The following is a 15,090-nucleotide window of genomic DNA, read 5'->3' on the forward strand; positions in this document are numbered from 1 at the left end:
ATGCAGGAATTGTTTATACTGAGTTTTACAGAGTAAAGTAACGCAAGTCTTACCGTTTGTTTACATTAGGGAATATTTTGTTGTTATAGTCGGGCAAGAATTCTTATCACTGGGGTTTTAAGTTGCAGTTATCAATGACTGTTGTTGTATTTCGAGGTAATTTTAAGTGGTTCATTCATACCCACTTATAAGGGTATGGGCGCTGTGAATATGAAAAGTAATAACGCGAGTAATTTTTTTTTAATTTGGCTGAATAAGGTTGAATGTTGAATGACTTTAGATTTGAAACAAATTTTACCGGATTATATCGCGTATAGTATTGAGGTTGTCCACGTATGAATTCTGAGCTGTTGCAATTATTATTAGCGCGTTACCGATGCTCGTTTTATGTTGACGCCAATTGCAATGCACACCACTAATGCATTTTGAGAGTGCATTGGAATCTAACAAAGACTGGCCTTTTTTGAGCGATCTATCGAAGTGATTCTACGGAGTGTGGTCAAGTGGTTATGGCTTGCATGTGTAGGGGCGCTCGGTCTGCGCTTTTTTTCCCTTGCCTGCCCGACAACAAAAAATCTGTGTTCCTGTGTGGTACACCAACAATGCTGAGACAAATAAACTTACTGCTTAATTACAGAACCTACCGTACTAGATTCGTAGATAATTATTGTTAGTTATCTTTGATTTCGAACATCACTACATTTTAATACTTCCATCAATTGCCAACGGGAATGCTCCTTCCTTCTCTTCCAAGGCGAACCCTCTTGACGTCTGAGGGCCTACCGCGAACCATGTTCGACGTGTTGCCTCTCTGCCGCACTTGTTAAATTGTACGTAAGTGTGACAGGAAGCCAACACGTCGAACGTGGTTCGCGGTAAGCCCTCTGACGTCTATCCGAATTTTCTCGACGTATGTACCTATAAACTAAATTGTTTTAGACTCTAGTCCCACTAAACAGATCTCACACAGAATCGTATCACTCTCCAACACCACTAATCACTGATCACCAACACAGTAAGTAAACATATGTTGAAATCACACTTACCTACCTTAACAAATAATGTCAGTAATTATGTGCACTCACGAGCACACTTAGATATTAAACCATCTAAATAATTTTGGAAAGAAATAATAATTTTGGAAATTATTTAAAAAATCACTATTTATATTTATTTCAATAACATATCAAGCTTTAACTATACAATAATCAACAAACTTCAATCATACTACTTGTATAGGTATCCCGCGCCGCGCACGCCTCCTGCGGTATCCTGACATTTCGCTACATAAAGGATAAGCCACAGCCTAGGCCGTAAGAGATAGAGAGGTCCGGTTTTTTTCAAAATGTAGCCTAACTCAATACCCCGAGGGCTTTTGTTCATTTTTTCGATTGTCGATTTAGTGCGAAAAGACACCGAAAAATGCGTCATTTCTCTACATTTTTGAGATTATTTTTTCACCATATTGTAGCCCTTGTTAAGACGAATCTTTTGAGACCTGGACCATTCATGTAGCCCTAAAACTCACGAGACCAGAGCGATGTCTCACTCTGGCTGAAATTGGAGGGCTATACTGATGCGATCGAAAAAACACTTTCAATGTTAAAAAATTACTTACAAGTGGCAACATCGATTACTAAGTCCTTATTGAACGTTTGATGCAAATAAATAATAGCACATCCTTAGTCAAAGCTCTCGAAAACCAATACAAATAGCGATTAAATCCTTAACCGCAGCGTACCGTATATTCGCGCCGGGTAGGACTAATCGCCTTACCGCTTCACGGTCGAGATTCGTCAGTGAATTTGTGTTTTCAATTACTTAGCGACAATCTGCTGGATTAATATCGACACTTTTAGATTTAATGTGAGGAATTGTTCAGAAGGATGGACTAACTTTTACTTATGAGTCGTTGCCATGGTTACGGTCACCTGGATCACTTTATAACTAAACCTTAATTTTTATGGCAGTTATAATCCATGAAGGATCATTTTCTTAGTATATTTGTAGAACGTAGTTTAACATTTCTTTTATCAAACTAATATGCTATTATTGTCGCCTGGCTGACAGGGCAGAATAACAAGAAGAGTGTTATTCGAGCGACACCTATTACATAAGTCTCGGCACTTTTATAGATAAGTTATAGGACTAACATAATGACATTACACTGTGCACTGTCAATTCATAGTCGCAAGACGCAAAAGTACACAACCTTAACTTAGAAAAAAATTCTTCAGTCAACAACCTCACCTCAAATATATTATCGCATAAAAATAGGATAAAATAAATTGATCTTAAAATGGGATTCCACGTAATTTCAAATTCTTTAAAGGTCGAGTGTCAAAATAACGTTCACAAACTTCTTAAAATATAATTAAAATAAAACAAATTTGCCCTGAAAGGTAATACAAACTCAGCACTCAGGTCGACATCTTACAGCGAAATCAAAACCTCTTCGCTATAAATTCTTTATACAGTATAAAAGGGGAACCACTTTATGAATTGCCTCCCCGGACGCCTCGCTATTAATATCTTATTGTATAGCTTTGGTATTAAAGATCGAAAGTGTACTTTTACCTGGGGTTTCGATGGTGATACAAAGTGGCAATAGCTGGGTCAAGAGGGGTAAAATTTGCCATTTAATGTTTTGGTTCTTGTATCTTGTATTAGAGCTAGTAGAAGTTTTACATTCAAAACTTCTACTCGCTATACTTTCTTTGTAAAACAATTATTAGAAACGAAAACGAAATAGTACCAGACATAGATCATTTGTTATCTGACAATATTGAAATTTGTATTTGTATAGATATAATTTATGTTACGAAAATGTTCATACCAAGTTTCATGCCATTTAAGCATGTCGTTTTAAAATGAGATCGTACCTATTAACTTCGATTATATGGGAGCGGCTTTTTGACGGCGTGTTCATGTGACTCTTAAGAAAGCTCAAACAGTAGGTATACAAATGACCCAAAATCCTACGCGGACAGTGCCACGAGAACAGTTATTAACTAATGAAATAAAAGCTGAAGTCTGTTTACTCGTACCTTTGATAGACTGAAGACTGAGTAAACAAGTCTGAGGGCGGAACGAAAGTCATGCCAACCCCAAGTAGCATGGAAGTGTCGGCAACATCAATATAGCAGCCAATTAAGAACTTAGAGTGATTTAAGGGACGTATAAGAGTGTCAGAAAAGATTTAAGCTGTATAAAAGGTACTTTACAGACATTATACAGCTCAAGCTGTATAAAATCATTATAAAGGATTCTGCGGAAGCATGGGGTGCTTTATCAGAATATAAAAAAATCTATCATAAAACTAAAAGTGTTGTGAGAGACTACAAGCTAATTCTATCGTAAAAGCTGTATACAGGCTGTATTGTAGTAACACTTGGCACTTTTAGCTGTACAAAAGTATCTGTCAACTCCTTTTTAAAACATTAAGTGTTGTGAAACACTACAAGCTAATTTTATCGTAAAAGCTGTATACAGGCTGTATCGTAGTATCACTTGGCACTTGTAGCTGTACAAATGTATCTGTCAACCCCGTTTTAAAGCTATTTCTTATGGCGTAATCTTACTGTCCTATAAGAATAGTAGTTGTATAACTTCTGTCCGTAAGGGTATTATAAAACCAAATGAATAAATGGCAGCTATAGTACAGCTTTTTTCTGTATTACTGACAGAGTCGCTTATAACAATCTTTTGGCGTAATTGTACACTCGTATAAGTATAGTAGTGTAATGATTTCTGAAAATAAGTGTATTATAAAACTAAAGGAATATATGACAACTACAGTACAGGTTTTTTATTTTTTATACGGATCTCTAAAGAGAATTATAACTTATGTACGGAGAACCGAAATACAGCCAAACGAATACAAATATTCTATTAAAAAGCTGTTTTAATTACAAAAGCTGTAAAAGACACTCCATTTATTACACAGCACAGCTACTAAGATTATAATGCTCTCCAACTACTATCCTGTAGGCTGTTTAAAAATTGTCGCCATTTTACAATAAAAAAAAAACGTATTTGTAAATATAATTAAAGAAATACTTGCAAATATTTAGCAGACTAACGCCGTGTTATGATTACCAGCTAAAATAAATTGTTTAGCCTTAGAATTAATATTTAGAAATATTTTTGATACTCTAACCTTAAAAACAAACAGTAACTTTACCGATTTTTGATATTTTCCTTATGGTTTCTCTTGTTATTTTGCAGGCGCGTAAATATTTTGCCAGAAAAGATACACAGGTTCACAATAAACTAGCAAAAAGCAGAGCTTTGTAAGGGCTCGCGGAGTTTTTCTATCTATATAGTCATAAATACTAAGGTAGTTTTTAATAAGAGATTCATCTTAAAAAACCGGACAAGTGCGAGTCGGACTCGCCCGCCGAGAGTCCCGTACAAATTTAACGTATTTATTAATTTATTTACAAAAAAATAGTTTTCAAATATTTTGCCAGTACTTGTAGTGACGATATTACTTGCCAAATTTCATAGTTCTAGAAATTCTAGATCAACGGGAATTACCATACTTAAGGGGGCCCACAGATTACCAGTTCGCCGGACGATATCAGCCTGTCAGTTGTTCGGAGCTGTCAAATTTTGCGTTTAACTGACCGGCTGATATCGTCCCTCGAAGTGCTAATCAGTGGGTCCCTTTATAGGTACATTTTGATTCCTTTTCTGTGAGTTTCGAAATATACATTTTTTGCGGCATAAACGGCCGTATCTTTTTTTACGATAACTTAGAAGTTTAAATTTTTCACAGCTTTTAGGACCTAAGTTATGCTTTTAACTCGATACATCTAGGCATTCCCGAGATAAAAGGTCTTAGTAGACAGACGGACGGACAACAAAAGTGATACATCTAGGCATTCCCGAGATAAAAGGTCTTAGTAGACAGACGGACGGACAACAAAAGTGATCCTATAAGGATTCCGTTTTTTTCCTTTTGAGCTACGGAACTTTAAAAATGATATGATATGATATAAGGGCTTCTATAAATAATTAATACCCCAAATCATTTTGTATTCTATTATATCAAGAGTGTTTGTATTATATTATATCAAAAGGTATTTATATTAAATTCCTCATACGAATATATTCTTGTTTCCTACATTTCAATACATGAGGTTTAACATTACGTAGGTTTGATCTATTATAAGGGAACCATCTATATCTTGATGTATCCAAAATCTCATATTTTTATACCGTTTAATACAGCTTTTATGTCTACCGTTCTCCAATTCTCCCTCAATTGCTCAAAGGTTAACTGGAAGAGATCCCTGAAAGGGATACGTTCGCCTTTGTACTATAAAACTTTGTGTGCTTTTCATGTCTTATCTTATGTTTCTTTTTGTACAATAAAGTGTCTTACTACTACTACTACTAATACATCTCATTAAAATGTCAAAAGGGCCTCACGTGTTGGCTTAAACTCCGAGCAAGCCTTACACATGTCCGGAGCACCTATACTATAGCTTCTTGACCGGTAGACATGAATATGGGCGTAGCGATGTCACAACCCCCTCGTTTGCTGATGGACCAGTACGATCAGTCAACGCAGGGCAGCTTGTGGAGAGCTGTTGGGAAGAAACATTCCCACGGCTCCTGGGAAATGGGAAGTTCTGCCACCAGAATAGAAGGGTGGATAAAAAGGGCCCTCTGCCTCTGTCTTGCTTTAGCCGGTCGTCCAGAGTGGAAAGCGACATCGATTTTGACATTTGAAACGATAACGGCAGTAATATCGCGCTGCAATGCTGCTGCCGACTGCGATATTAGTGCCGACTATATTACTGCAAATGTCAATAATACTGGCAGCGACGTCAATTTTGACATTTGCATCAGTAAGGTACTAATGTCGCGCTGCAATACTGCTGCTGACTGCGATATTACTGCCGACTGCATTACTACCGCAAATGTCATAAACCCTGGCAGCGACATCGATTTTGGCATTTGAAACAGTAAGGCAGTACTATCGCGCTGCAATACTTCTGCCAACAGCGATATTACTGCCGACTGCATTACTACCGCAAATGTCAAAAACCCTGGCAGCGACATCAATTTTGGCATTTGAAACAGTAAGGCAGTACTATCGCGCTGCAATACTGCTGCCAACAGCGATACTACTGCCGACTGAATTACTACCGCAAATATCAAAAATCCTGGCAGCGATATCGATTTCGACATTTGCGTTTCGCGCTACAATACTGCTGCTGACTGCAATATTACTGCCGACTACATTATTGCCTCGAATGTAAAAAGATCGATATTGGAATTTGAAACAGTAAGACAGTAATATCGCGCTGCAATACTGCTGCCGACTGCGATATTACTGCCAACTGCATTACTGCCGCAATTTCGAAATCAATCACGTGTGATTTTAACCGCCATAGTAGTAAAAACGATTATCGATTCAATCAAAAAATATATAGTCACGTATTAAATTTCACCCATAATTAATTATGATTACCTACTAATAGGGTATTTGACTGTACTTAAGATAAATTATTTTACACCATGCAAGAAATAAAGCACCAGAAGATTAATAGAGAAACGTAGACAGCAGTTATTTTTAGACAAAATTTCTATTAACCCGATAACAACTATAAAGAGTAGGTAATTTTCTTGTGACGTCACATGCTAGTGTTTCATATAAATTCCATAGATATTCCAAAGTAGCAAATCGTTTTGACAGTTCGAAAAAAGTAACTCATTTGACTAGTATAGTCAAATAAATACCCAATTATATTGAGCCACAAAAACCCAGCGCATTTTAACGGAATAATAGGAACAACCTTTAAAACCTTGTCACTACTAACGCCATCTGTAAGAAAAATAAATAACTAACATTAGTCCAACAGATGGCGTTAGTAGTAATACACATCTTTTACCCTTTTATTTATTTTTTATGTTTATATAATGATATTTTTATGCTTGATAACACATCTAGACATTAATATAAATTACTATGTTAAATCTCAAACCTAATAGTGCGATAGTTTTTCCGTAAAGTGTACCACAAGAATGCATAGATTGTCGAATAGTGATAGGGCTCGCTTCGCTCGCCCTAATAATAATCCGCACTTACCAATAATGTAATATTCCATTCAAGTCCTGTATAATAATTACTTTTACTTTTACCATCCACTATAACACTTTATTGTCGCCATTACTATATTACGAATGAACAAGATTAAGACATTTTAGTTTCTTAAATGATTATTATTCTCTTGTAATTCTTTCTTATAACTCATTTAAAACTTATATTCTTATATCGTACTTATAAGAGATTATCTGTAGTGTTAAGGTTTCCTGTTACACCGAAATATAGCTGTAATGCAGCTATTATGCAGCTTATGTATTGCTTATACAGCTACTCTACAGCTCTAATAACGCCAAAGGCTGTATAATTTGGGCCCTTTTTTTACTTATAAGCGCTGTATAAGCGCTTATACAGCCTTTGTACAGCCTAACTGTACAGCTTATAGTATACAAATACACTTTAATACAGCTTATATACAGCTTGCAATGCTACTTGGGAACGTTATTGAGCCACCGAAGGCAACTAAGTTTGATTAACTACTGAGTCTCCTCGACCCTTGTGTAGACCTTTCCTATATGCACAAGACGGTTTTTTCTTGCACTACAAGTATCTCTTACCCCATCGTCACAGAATGCACGTTCCGAGCGTGGACGTTCGACACTGAGGCTGACCTTCATTCTCATTTATTTTTATTATATGGGGAACGTGCATGAACTGTAGGAGGCACCATATGAGCCCCCTGTTTATTGACGAGAAGTGTAAATGTCGAATTTAAGCTTCCAATGTAACCCACAATGCACAAGAAAACGTACGTGGATTGCAGAGGCCAGCACTTGCTTTGGCGTGAAGTGTCAATGTAGAGTTTATGTTTCGATTCAGGCCACAACATGGCAGAACCTCCAACGCGCACGGCCCCTATGGCAGTCAGCGTCAGCGTCGAGCGTGCACGCTCAGAGCGTATCTTTCGTAGCCGAGGCATTTTAGTTGTTAACTATTGTATTGTATCATCTGCGGCAGGTGGAAGGCGATCTGCTATCATTACGTGCGGCGCAAGCGACAGGTGACGCGGTACCGAAACGGGGACGCGTATACCACCACGCAGGTAGGCGTAAGTGCACTTTTGTGACACATACTTAATCATTTTTTATTTAAGGCTTTCATTAGTTTTATCCACCACTGCTTGATATGCTTTAATGCGTAAAACTTAATTCTTTAACTGGCGTGCCACGTTACAGGGTTAAGTATGATACCAATTATTTGCCTAGGGTTAAATTCTCCATATATGCAGATGGCAGTGAAACTGGATGTGGACAGTCAGCTGCAAATATATCTCACCACTCTCTGCCTAGAAGATTAAGTATAGAAAAGTCAGGCATAGGCACTTGTGATGCAATCTTAATAACTGCTTTAACTAAGGGTGGTGTTTAGTTGCAATCTATACTAGATGCTTCTGCTGGATGGCTGGATGGAAAATATTTATTATGTCTTTTTTTTTGCTTTCAAATGGAAAGACTGCTACAATTGGAAAAAAAAAAACCTTTTAGGTAGTTCAGGCAAGACAAATAGCTTCCTTTCATGATGTAATCGTAGTTACGGAAATGTTCCTTTGTATCTTGCCTTTCTTTGTACTTTACTGAGTCATTCATTAGTGCTATTTAAATACGAGCAATTTTATTGTAAATTGGGCGCGTGCAAGGTTACCAAGGAAAATAATATGATATTTATATTGGTTAGATGTTTATAGTTTTTAACGAGTTGTATATTTTTAAGTCAAAGAAAAAGTATGCTTCTGAGTAAAAATAGTAACTTACAAAGTTACCGTAAAGTTTGCACGCGACTTGACTTTCATTAATATTCACGTCACGTTATATATTACGTATACGTGATGTGACTTGCACTAGGGTCTAACGGCCCTTCAATCCAGGTAAAATTTATAACGTTAGTTTTGGTCACAGATTACATAGACACCACAGAAGCGTTTACACACGAGATCCTCAATATAAAATGTTAGGATCTGAGCAGCACAAGTAGCACAACCGAGTTTTATTTTACTATAATAGCCCAGAATTTTATTTTACTACACGACTTTATACTATAATAGTTCAGTTAACCTAATTAATGCCATTTGCAATTTACCAATGTATGAAATTACCAAAAATATGATGTTTGAGGCGACTTGAATGGTTTCATTAGATAACTCGTGAAGTTTCGATCCGTGGTATAGGTACACCTATATGTATACATTTTTAAGATAAATAAAATTTATTTAATGATTTTAATGAATGAAACAAGTGCTACCCTAAAGCTACTGCCATAGATAGTAGACAAGATGGCGCCGGTCGCCGCTGCAAAGGCTGCGTTCAGCTTATGATAGGGCCATGTCGGCTGCGATCGTGGCCCATAAATGGTCTCGCTGGAAGATCAGTGCTGACTTTCGGGTCAGTACCTATGTATTATGCTGAGGCGAGACCATTTCGTGGTAAACTTTAATTCTTACAGACCAATTTTATGAATACTTGTAGTTTTTTAGTTATACTTTTGTATGTAATTTTAGTTTTAAGTTTATCACGAATAAAATACTTGATTCTGATTCTAAAGGCAGGAGTTATGAAACTTACGAAGCCAATTCAGTCACTTCATTATTATTATAGTATTTGATATCTATGTCAATTATAGGTGTACTACGAACGCGTGAATACGCACAGCGCGAGCACGTCATTCGCGCACGCGTGCTGCGGGCAGCGCGACGCGTCGCGCAACCTCGTGCTCGACTCCAACACGCCAATCACTAAAGTGCGCTTCAGCAAAGGATTCGCCTTTGCCAACATTGAGGCTGCCAGTGGTAACTTTTTCTAAATTATATATTTAATATCTAATTTCTAACGGCCCAATTCGAACTTTAAGATGCGTCAATTAATAGATCTAGGAACGATTTGGATTAGATATATCAGTGTCAAATGTGATGTTTCTTCAAACAAAAACGTCACTTTTGACTCTGACACATCTAATCCACATCGTTTCTAGATCTATTAATTGACATATCTTAAAGTTCGAATCGGGCAGTAATACTCTTAAGGCATGTAACGACTACAAGTCAAACAACTGTTAAATATAATAATATTGATAAAAGCGTAATTTTGGTACCCATCTACATAAAATAGAGCTATGTATTTGGTCTCGAGTGGGTTTTTCTACCTAAATAAACTTCTAAAGGGCATCTGAACACAATTTTCTTTTGTATCAGAGTTTAAAATAACTGAACTAGATAGAGATCAAGTAAATTTCTTTTAAATTACTCTGCGACAAAAGCAGACAATTTGGAATGAAAAAAAGTCTCTTTTGACAAGAAATTTACGACTGAGGCCGCGGCATCTGCGCCTTCGCCTTTGAAGAAACGAGGTTATTTAATTCGCAGGAATTATTCAGTAGACTATTAAGATTATAATTTTTCAGAGTTCGAAGATCAAAGGTCGAGGTTTTTCGCGGAACACGAGCGATTCGACGACTTCATGGAGATGCGAGAGGGCTTGGATCTGATCGGAGTGAGCTCGTTCAAGGAGTACATGGTTGCCTACCGGTATTGTTTTCAAAGTTTCATATATTTAATATGTACCTTTTCTTCTTCGCGTTATCCCGGCATTTTGCCATGGGAGCCTGGGGTCCGCTTGACAACAAATCCCAAGAATTGGCGTAGGCACTAGTTTTTACGAAAGCGACTGCCATCTGTCCTTCCAACGCAGAGCAGAAAGCTTATTAGGATTAGTCCGGCTTCATCACGATGTTTTCCTCTACCGAAAAGCAACTGGTAAATACTAAATGATATTTCGTACATAAGTTCCGAAAAACTCATTGGTACAGTCAACGGTAAAAATATGGGTGTAGACAACTTACTCAAAAATATGTCTCATAGTTCTTAATTCACTGACATAAATAAGAGTTATGGGACATATTTTTGAGATGATTTGTACACCACACACACTGTACGAGCCGGGGTTTGAAGCCGCGACCTCTAGCTACCCGCTAGGCTATCAGCGCTTCAATATATTTAATATGTCTGTGTCTCACATATTCAATATACTCGTAGAAAAAAAGAGTGCAATTAAACTAAATGCAGTTTCAAAATAATACTTTCTATCTCTTGTTCACAGGGACGCCGATCGCTGCCCATGGTACTCTTCTCAATGGTTGTTTTGGACGTTATCGTGTTTACTACTTTCGTGGCCTCTTCGGATTCTCATAGAATGTAACACCGCCTACGTACATTATACAGTGAGTACCTTTTTAAGTTTGACCTACTCAAAACTACAGTGAGAACGTAAAAAGGCTATTATGCTTCATTTCGTTTTAAAACAGATACGGCCAATGAGATTATAGCTTGGTTAACAGTTTTTATTCTCTGCAACTTTTCTTTGGATTACTATTTTAATTAAGTTATTGCATAAGAAGAAATTCAGTGTGCATTTCATTTTCAGATTACCAAGATATTTGGAACAAACTATGAACTGGATCCTAGTAGACAGTTGGATATCGATACCCACATGTCAGATACGTTACCTCCTGTTCCACAGAGGAATTATGCCTGGGCCATAGCAGATGAGCAGAGTGCTTTACTGTGCTCCGCGCCCCGCCCTCCCCGGGCTCTTCCTCTCTCCCACGCCTCAACAGTTGATAGCCTCGAGCTGTTTGCAGCCATCCGAGAGAATTGTGCCTTAGTTCCTTCTTATTCAGAAGCCATGCGTATCGACGCAGCACTTAGAGAAGATCCCGCAGAAAATTCTAATAGTAATGGAGTACTAATTAACATGGAAACCGAGCCAAGACCTCACCGGCCCGCCATAAAAGCGGCTTCATTTGATGAGCCACAGCGCAGGCCCAGAGTAACTAGCACACATTCTAGTCATAATATATCTGCAATCGCTAGGTCGCATGAAGCTAAGCAGCAGAACCGGCGATCATGGGCGGGTATGGTTTCTACCAACAGAACGGCAAGGCAGATTCTCGAGGAGATCCGATCTTCGGCCCCAGTCTGCTACCAACCCATGCCAGAGTCCCATGCTCCTACACGAAGTGGGGACAGTACGCTATATTTTTCAAGGGAACTATCCCCGACCTGTTCTAGGGACCCGTTTGGAGGACGGGCTCAAACGACACCGACTGACGAGCCTCCGTCTTATGAAGAAGCGTTGAAACTTCCAGCGTTGAGGAAACTGACAAGGTCAATCACAGGAACTGATCTGTCCGGTCCTAGAAGGGCCTTCCTAAGGGATGTTTTATCGAACAGAAGGTCTTGCCTTGAAGGGGTGGGGGTGCTGGCGGGCGCGAAATCGGTGCGACTCCCCAACAGTGACCCAGGTGACGAAACACCGCTATAGCGCTTTTATACACTCGTGCAATTATTGACTATATGGTGCAATCAAATATACTCAACTCGTGGTGCCCGCGGCTTCGCCCGCGCTAAATCTACATTTTTATTCAGCCTGTACTTTATTTAGCGATATTGAGTAATTAGAGGCCATAAGAACCAAGCTGTAAATATTATAAGGATTTTATCGGAATTTGATATTTTTAATGGCGAAATACTAAATGGCCGTCATCGTCAGACTTGCAATGTATTGTAACGTATATTATAGAATAACTTAAGTAAGTGAGATGGTATTATACTTTCCTAATGCAGAACAGATTGACAGCTTTATAGGATGAGGCGAATGATTTAGTATTATGGAAGAAAGTGTTATAGTTTAAAAAAAGAGCTTGCACAATTAATATTTAGAATAAAATAGACGTCATGTAGATAGTAATAAAGTACATTCTGTGTCTGCTTGCTTATTCTATTGATAAAGTAATGTTGTATTGATAGGGTATTACATTTATAGGGTCCGAGATCCGATTACATAATACATTAATTAAATATTTCATTCCATCAGAAATTCCTACAGTAATAAATTTTAATAATCTTATTATTACAACCGCCGCTTCCGTCGTTAAATATTGAGGGAAGCATTTTCAAATTCTGTTTTTTTATCATAGCCACGCTTCAATTGTCAAATGACCCTCATCGCATATTCTATTGCACAAAAGACTTTATTTTTTTTTATCAATAAAGAAAATATATTTTTCCCTTTGGAAAATGTAAGGCTGTTTCATTAGCAGCCACAGCCGAACCACCGAATTATTGTAAAAGCAGTAGGTAAAAGAAAATAAGTGAATACTTTAAGGCTGTTCTTTTGGGGGTCTGTTGATATATTGTACTGTACATTAAATATAAGGCAGTGCCTTATATTGTTGTTTGGCACGGCTTCTGACACGTAGCGATATTGCGGCTTGTGAACTGTTGTAAGTATGTAGGTATAAATTAGCACAATCGAACTAGGACAAAGCTTGAGTTGGAATCTCTAGAACAGTCCTGAAATTTGGTATGTATGTTAATAAAAGATCCTGTTTTCATGTTCAGGTCATCGGACGCCTAGCCTTATGAACGCCACAGACGGCATTTGACGTCAACGCAAAATCGTGACAACGGCGCCAAAGACGGCATTTGACGTGGATCGTATTTTGATGAAAATCTACTGAAAAACACCCCACTTTTAGGTTGGCTGTATTTATTCACAAAACTAAATTTTACCCCCATGGCGTCAGTGGCACGGCAAATGGATGCGCCATTTAGCGTTCAAAAGGTTAGGGGCCTCGAGGAACCGCCGCGATCTTAGAAAATGTATTTCATCCTTTATAAATTCGCTTTTTACTCTGAATCTATGCGCTCTACTAAAATATACACGTTATCCAAGATGGTGGCGGTTCCTCGCGGCCCCCAAACGTCAGATAGTCTGGACATGAAAACAAGACCTATTTTACTTAATATACATAGTTAGAGCTTTGTCCTAGATCGATTGTGCTAAATGTGCTCTCACACATCAGACACGTCAATATCAGGTATTTTAAATAAATAAAAATATCTGGCAGTGAAACAATCACAAGTAAGGTTAGCTGTTAGTACTGATTGCATGTAAAATAAATGAAATTAAATGAAAGTATAACGCAATTGAAAATGCTTCAAAAGTTTCTTCTTTAATTGATCAATACGACTGGTCGGATCGATTACCATTCTTGTTATAAATACAATTGTAACTTTAAATTTCTTGTGTGTAGTACATTTTATAAAATATGTTTCTTTACTAAGTATGAGTAAATTTTACTATGAATATCTTGGTAAATTTTCTGTATCTTTCTAAATGACACACACAAGACATATATTATGATTCCTAGTTTTTGATACAATCAGTTGTAATTGCAATGAGTTTTTTCTTACATGTAATTGCAATACGACCGTCCAATCAAAAGTGAGCGTATTCTCTGTATACTTAGTTTCACTTTTCCTACTTGCTTTCAATACAATGGACTTTTAACATTTTGTATACGAATTAACCAACTAAGCAATATAAATCCGATTTTCAACAAATAATCATAAGAAGCAATGTCTGTACGAATTTTCGGTGCACTACTTTAATGATAACTTAAATTTAAAATAAATGTTGTTTAGAAAAACTTTCCTTTGTAAGACCCGGCCCGAACTGGACTAACTAGCTAAGAACATACGTGCAGATTTGTTATTAAGCCGTGGACATTAGATAAATACAGTCAGTATAAAATAGATAGTGGGCTAATATATCGCAATTCGCAACACACTTTTATTAGAATAAAAATAAATAACGAGGTGTTACGGTATACTTGATTACTCTAGCTGTCCCTACCTTCCTACTTGATGCTGAGTGTACAGATGAGTCTATTGTATAATGTATGTATCTGCAGACACTGCGAAGATGTTCGTGAAACACGTCTGCTACACAAATCTGGGCCACATCTGCGGGCTCAGCACGGTTCCATTTTTATCGACTATCACTATGCGCGTCCCTTTCGCACTTACATACTTGTTAGAACGTGACAGGCATGGTGACAAGGGATAAAAACGCTACCGTGCTAAGCCGCCTGTACTTATGTCCTTAGCTAATAGATAAGCGCACTTTAAGATTAACGTA

General features: G+C 37.6%; 1 protein-coding gene across 4 annotated transcripts in view; it reads left to right on the forward strand.

Annotated features, from left to right (window-relative positions):
• LOC134796706 (transmembrane protein 151B-like) overlaps positions 1 to 13,243 on the forward strand; it is an 82,836-nt gene extending 69,593 nt beyond the window's left edge. For 2 of the 4 annotated variants that reach the window (XM_063768879.1, XM_063768881.1), the window contains exons 4-8: positions 8,075 to 8,165; positions 9,734 to 9,899; positions 10,511 to 10,634; positions 11,206 to 11,326; positions 11,530 to 13,243. In XM_063768879.1, the coding sequence (XP_063624949.1) occupies positions 8,075 to 8,165; positions 9,734 to 9,899; positions 10,511 to 10,634; positions 11,206 to 11,326; positions 11,530 to 12,429 (1,402 nt within the window). In that variant the 3' untranslated portion in view covers positions 12,430 to 13,243. The remainder of the gene's footprint in view (positions 1 to 8,074; positions 8,166 to 9,733; positions 9,900 to 10,510; positions 10,635 to 11,205; positions 11,327 to 11,529) is intronic. The other 2 variants (XM_063768880.1, XM_063768882.1) reach the window with 1 other exon arrangement.
• Positions 13,244 to 15,090: the final 1,847 nt, after the last annotated feature.

Source organism: Cydia splendana, chromosome 14 (assembly GCF_910591565.1).
Source record: "Cydia splendana chromosome 14, ilCydSple1.2, whole genome shotgun sequence".
In the NCBI taxonomy this organism is placed as follows: domain Eukaryota; kingdom Metazoa; phylum Arthropoda; class Insecta; order Lepidoptera; family Tortricidae; genus Cydia; species Cydia splendana.